Here is a 6,060-nt window from a genome sequence, read left to right as displayed (position 1 = left end):
CAGATCTTCTTTCTGCAGCCTTGTGTACAAAGCAGCATCTTACATATATGTGCATTTACAAGCAAGTGTCTGTTGTGTTTGCTGAGGGACTCGTGTAACTTAAAAGCTGACATATACACTTCTATACAAATGGTAGCTGGTCTGGTAAATGATATTTTACCTTAAGATTAATACATATTCTTATCTGGGCCAGAAACAATAAGAAGCAGCAGTGTTCCCTGTAATAGGGATTCCCAGATGTTGTGGACTACAACTCTCAATCCCCAGCCAAAGGCCACTGCAGCTGAGGATGATGGGAGTTGTAGTCAACAACACCTGGGAATCCCCATTACAGGGAACACTGAGCAGCAGTATCCTATGCTGCTGTTGCTCTACAGTGAAGGAGGTATTTACAAGTACTCCATGAGGTACTAAGGGATACTCCAATATCTTCAGCAGCAGCCCAGATTTACAAGGAAGGAGCTAGATGTTATTTCAGCAAAAAAATTGATCACCATACACACTCTCTGTACACACTGCGTGTGTAACCATACACACACTCTCTGCCATAATGCATCTCTGGGATTAGTTCAGACACCCATTAGCCAATATCTCTTATTGTGCATGGGGAAGATTGTTGCTCTTCACACTGCGGGGAAGTTTTTTGCCCACGTGTGTCACTTGCATGGGAGAAGGAGAGCAGGGCAAGGTAGAGCCCTTGGGAATCAGGGCTGCTAGGCTGGGGTCTGAAGAAGCCCCTCTGGGTCAGGTCTACCAACCAGTCTGTCTAGCTCTCTAACAAAGTAGTAATGGCATGGCAGTGCAAGTCGGTGCAATTAACTCACAGGAACCAGAAATCTTTTGAACTTCACAGGGATCACTCATTTCCTTATGGAAAGCAGGCACACAAATCTCTTAAGCATTAATTTGGACTGGGTATATTTGGTGAGTGGGTAGGGAATCTGCACAAAGATTTCTGTGATCTGTATATATTATGCCTGTTTATACAGTTTAAGATTAGTTGTTTTTATTCACAGCAGCAGCAAAAGATCCATAGAATGAACAAACTGAACACCTAGAAGGGACCAGTGAAGGATCTTATCCAGACAGTCTCAAAGCAGGGTCCCCTGTAGCATGCACAGGAGTTCTAACTTCTTCTATACTATGTAGTGAAGCATTGAACACAAGAGCATAAGCTTTCTCCCTGCATAAATTGTGGGTGATTGGCTCAAACAGGAGAGACACACAAATAGGAAGAAAGGAGTACCCAGACTTGTACTAAAATGTGACCCAAGTATCTGAAGCCATATAGGGGCTCTCTTGAGTCCCTAAGCATCGTATAGAAGGCTCCCCTCCCTTCCTCAGGAAACATTAAAAGCTTCAAAAGTGAACACAGATTCTCAGGATTCAGCCAGGACATCATCGCTGCATTCAAAACTGGATGCTGTGCTTTCTTCTATAAGACCATCGCTGTGACTTCCTAGGCCCATGATTAAGGGAGGTCTTTGGTAGAAAAGCAGGGGATACCAATCTACTGAGATGACTACATGGAAGTGAGAGGATACTAAGAAAAACCTATATTAGTCAGAACAGCCAACAAAGGTAATCTGTGTCCAATGTCCAGGCAACCTGCTCTATGTCGCCAGCAAAGAATGAAGCTAGCAAGGAGTCCAAAACCTTCAGAAAGAGGTAATGCTGTCTAACAGCTATTCTTGGAGCCAGGCTTGCACTCCTTGCTTCTTCATTCTTATTCTTTTTATATACAGTCTTCTGCTTTTGCCCCCATTGTTCTGACATAGAGCTACCAATTCTATCAGGCTAGATTCTGGGAGGCCATCACTGTCACCTCCTTGAGATCCAGCTGAATTTTGTTTGTAGTATTGTAGAACTTGCCAGTACGGTCTGAGCCCCCAAAGATCAGTGCTGTGCACAGGTTGCGCTTGCCTGGAATCTCCTTATCTACATCCGTCAGGTGGGCGTAAGTCAAATTGAGCAGCGTGTGACCTGCCCGAGGCACTGAACAAAGGTCACCATGCAAGACTACATTCCACGTCAAGGAATCTGCAATGAAGAGAGGCAATGGGTGCTGGCAAACCTATCCTGGCGCTTTAGGGAGGCAGAGAGGGTACTGGGAGCACCAGCGACTTACCTAAGTGGAAAGTGAATGCATCCCAAAAGGCTCCTTTGGCATTGCAGCCTCCACTTATCAGCACTTTCTGATCAGACACTGCCATGGCAGCATGGAAACTATGGATCAAGAGGGTATGTCTTAGAAGAAAGATAGGCAGGACAAAACCTATAGGATTGAGACTAAGCACCTCCACTCAACAGTTGGGTGTGGAGTTGGCTTGGATGCCAGCACCACTTCCTGTCTTGTTTCCAGGGCTGTCTTCTCCCCTCCCCACAGCTCTTGTGCCCCCAAATCCAGGCCCCTCTATTTCCTTAAAGATTATCGTCTACGTATCACCAAGCTCTGCGGAGTTCTCTGGAATACATCACATCATCAATTTGCATCAGAAAAAGAAAACTAGGTAGCTGAGAGCAGGGGAGAAGTGTGGGGACAATGGTGGTGGAAGAGAAAGAAGGGAGGTGAAGTGAGTGTGATGTAGCCCACAAACTATATATGGGGATAATGGTTAGAACAGGAGGCTTTACACACAGGGCTTTTACTCTGAATCTCCTCCGGAATGGAGTGGGCCAGTCCACATATTAGCTGCATTTACCCCAAAGTTGCTGCGGGCTGTCAGGGACCAGTACAGACAGGATTCTGTTTTCCACTGAATCGAGGCTGCACATTGTGGCTTATCCCGAAGTATGTCCGGCTTTTAAAAAAAGTTCTCTAGTTTCAGCGGCTTGTGGGGCGGGGTGTGTGGATCTGAAGCTTCTGTTATGCCCTGCCACTTCTCCCTTGTGGAGTGGCCATGCCAGTAATTCAGCTTTTCAAAACTCAAGGAAGGAGAGTTTACATAGGCTTTAGATATGCATAATGGATGTAACCTGAGCCTTTTTGTCTGAGCTGATTCCATTAGCCTGTAATTTTCTTCATGACAGAGAGAAAGCTGTGATTTCTGCTTTAAACCTCCCTGCCTCTAAAAATCGTCTGGGTGTGGGGCGGGGGACATGAGGTGATGAAGGCAGTCACTCACAAAAGGCAAAGGTTAAGCGTTCTGCTGTTTGATCCAGCTTTTGGCAGCTTGTCATGCGCTCTTCCATTCCTCCGTAGCTCATACTAACAACAACAAAGCTCTCTTACCTCCTCCTCTGTGATTGCTTGGAGGAAAAACCCAGAGCAAGCCGGTGGGAACGCATAGGAAAAAGATCTGTCAGGGATTGTGGAGAGGAGCCGACCCTATATGAACTATCCATTTAATTCCCTGAATTAAACACCTTGTGACTTCAGATACCCTGCGGCATGAAGGCATGTGTGAATAACTCCCAGGAGACTCACCTTTGGGTTCTCCACTACCACCAGTTCCACCTAAACTGGCATCATAGTCATAGTCAGTATCACCTCCCTAGGATCTTTGGCATGGGTAGGTAGATCAATAAGCCATGGTGTTTAAATCAGCATTGGGCTTTTCCCTGGCAGTGAAAGCCTTTTTTCAAGAGCACATCCAATTTTAAGCTCTGCCCATCATGTGGCCAGGCCCTAGGGTGCCAACTTGTGATTGACGGCAACCTTCCAAATAGGGATGTAAATGAACCGAGGTGCTCAGGTTCGACACCGAACTGGTTCGCTGCTGCTGAGGGACAGGGGGAAGTGGCAAATGGGATCTTAAAGGGATTAGAGCAGTTCCTTACCTGCTCTCTGTTGCCCAAGGCATGTTCCTGCTGCAATGGCATTTCCACCCCCACCTAGAACCCATGTGCGATGCCAGCATGCACATGCCATTTGCGTGGTCAGCAACACCATGCTGACCACACAAATGTTGTCCATGCATGTGTGGAGGCCATGTGCATGCATAGGTTCTGAAGGGGTGGAATGCTGTTGCAGCAGGAAGCTGCATGCGGTGGCAGCAAGCAGGTAAGGACATGCTCTAATCCCTTTTAAATGTCCCGCTCGCTGCCCACCCTGAACCTCGGTTTGTGTACATCCCTACTTCCAAACATGCACTAGGTGATGATACATCAGTGTTCTCCTGTGGCTACTTAGTGTTGCAGTGCAACACAGCACATTAGTACCACGGCTCTTACCTGCGAGCAGAAGGATGTCCAGAGAGAAAAGGAACTGATGTGTACTCCATAAAACCTGAAGTGCAAGAATTTAAGCAGATTTTTCATATGAGAGGAAGCTGTAGCAGCTTATAACAGCCCAAAAGATGCACAATATTTTATTGCACTCCAACTAGCCTGAAATCCTGTTGCGGGTGCCTGTAAATCTTACAAGAGCCAATGCTGGTTTATTTTCATTCCTTTCTCTAACCAAGTTCTAAAGCAGAGTCATTGCCCACTTACTTTACACAGGTTTTCTTCACACACCCCACCTAGAGGCTCCTCTTCATCCCCATGAGGCCTATCAGAATACAGAGGCCTGAAGTGGGCTTTGAGAAATGTATGCAAATCCAGGCAGCACCAAGGGACAATATACACAAGCATGTTATGAGGTCTAGCATGCTTGTTTCCCGCACCCCCAATAAATGCACATGCAGTGGGTGAGGGAATATGGACTGGGACCAGAGTGTGGAAGGAAGTAAGGTGTTAACTTTTTGCCCCCACCACAATCTTGATTTGAATTAAAACAGTCCTCACCAATGTTCCCTGTAACAGGGGTTTCCAGATGCTGACGACAACTCCCATCATCCCCTAGGCCTTTGGCTGGGGATGATGGGAGTTGTAGTCAACATCTGGGCCTCCTTGTTACAGGGAGCACTGCTCCCCACTACCACACACAACATGCCATTTATTAACACACAAGTACATTATCTCTAGTTAACATAAGGAGGAGATTCTCATGATTGCCAGGGGTGGGCTAGGAGGGTGCGGGTGGGGGGGAGGCCGCTCTTAACCTACCTTCCCCTGCAAATGACCCAAATCATCCATCTTCAGCACACCTCCCCGTGCGCCCGCATGGGCAGTCCTGCTCCATGCAGCTCCATGAGACACAGAGCACGGCACAGGGATCCGGGGCTGGAACTTCTTGTTCCAGTCTCCAGATATTCTGCAATGCAACACATAACAAATACTTTGAATTGGGGATTCTACATCAGATGGGTGCTCTATGAGCCCACCTCTATATCTCCTCAGGCTGAACTCAGCCCGAGGAGACACACAATACCCAGTAACCCTTGGTTAGGCTGGTCGTGAGAACAGCCTCAAAGTATAATTTGGCCCAAGACAGCAGGTAGTTTCCTGTTCTTACCCAGATCCAGGATGTGTGTGTCATTCAGGTATACCGAAGTTCTCTGGCCCCCAAATACGATCAGCTTGTTCCTCAACAGTGTGGCTGAATGGCTGTGGGACAGGAAGGGCAGTGAGCAGATAAAGGGGCTATCAAGCACAGTCTCCATAATGAAAGGATTTGTCTAGGTCTACTATTCTCTTCTTCTGATTATTATTATTTTAATCTTAATTTGGACTATACGTTCCACACAAGTTTCCAACAGAGTTCTGCTGCTTCCCAATGGAGGTGCATCAAATCTAGTAAGATCTTTCAAGAGAAGAGGTCTGGCCAGCAATGGAGCAGTCCAGGAGGCCTATGTTGAAACTCCTAGGTTCCAACAACAATTTTCCAATCCCAAGATTCAAATGTGAGGAAACAATCCTCAAAGCATAGAACATTAACATGGATCATGATGAATTGATTGATTGATTGATTAAGTGCCGTCAAGTCCGTGTTGACTCTTAGCGACCACATAGATAAATTCTCTCCAGAATTCTCTCCAGTCCTAATTAAACAGTCTGAATTAATGGTGCAGCAGGGAAGTAACCTGTCTAGGGAGCAAGAGGTTGCTGGTTCCAATCCCTGCTGGTATGTTTCCCAGGCTATGGGAAACACCTATATTGGGCAGCAGTGATATAGAAAGATGTTGAAAGGCATCATCTCAGACTGCGCGGGAGATGGCAATGGGTAAACCCCTCCTG

The 6,060-nt window shown here is 46.6% G+C and overlaps 1 protein-coding gene across 6 annotated transcripts in view; it reads right to left on the bottom strand.

Moving 5' to 3' along the window:
• Nucleotides 1-989: 989 nt before the first annotated feature.
• Nucleotides 990-6,060, bottom strand: part of LOC128345924 (rab9 effector protein with kelch motifs-like) — a 29,028-nt gene continuing 23,957 nt past the window's right edge. For 5 of the 6 annotated variants that reach the window (XM_053298621.1, XM_053298611.1, XM_053298631.1 and 2 more), the window contains 4 exons: nucleotides 5,339-5,430; nucleotides 4,174-4,228; nucleotides 2,129-2,226; nucleotides 990-2,040 (listed from right to left, as the gene is read on the bottom strand). In XM_053298621.1, the coding sequence (XP_053154596.1) occupies nucleotides 1,793-2,040; nucleotides 2,129-2,226; nucleotides 4,174-4,228; nucleotides 5,339-5,430 (493 nt within the window). In that variant the 3' untranslated portion in view covers nucleotides 990-1,792. Of the gene's footprint in view, nucleotides 2,041-2,128; nucleotides 2,227-4,173; nucleotides 4,229-4,989; nucleotides 5,138-5,338; nucleotides 5,431-6,060 lie in introns of those variants that run through there. The other variant, XR_008316708.1, reaches the window with a different exon arrangement.

Source organism: Hemicordylus capensis, chromosome 1 (assembly GCF_027244095.1).
Source record: "Hemicordylus capensis ecotype Gifberg chromosome 1, rHemCap1.1.pri, whole genome shotgun sequence".
In the NCBI taxonomy this organism is placed as follows: Eukaryota; Metazoa; Chordata; class Lepidosauria; order Squamata; family Cordylidae; genus Hemicordylus; species Hemicordylus capensis.
The sequence above is the reverse complement of the archived record's forward strand: the minus strand, read 5'-3'. Positions and strand labels throughout refer to the sequence as shown.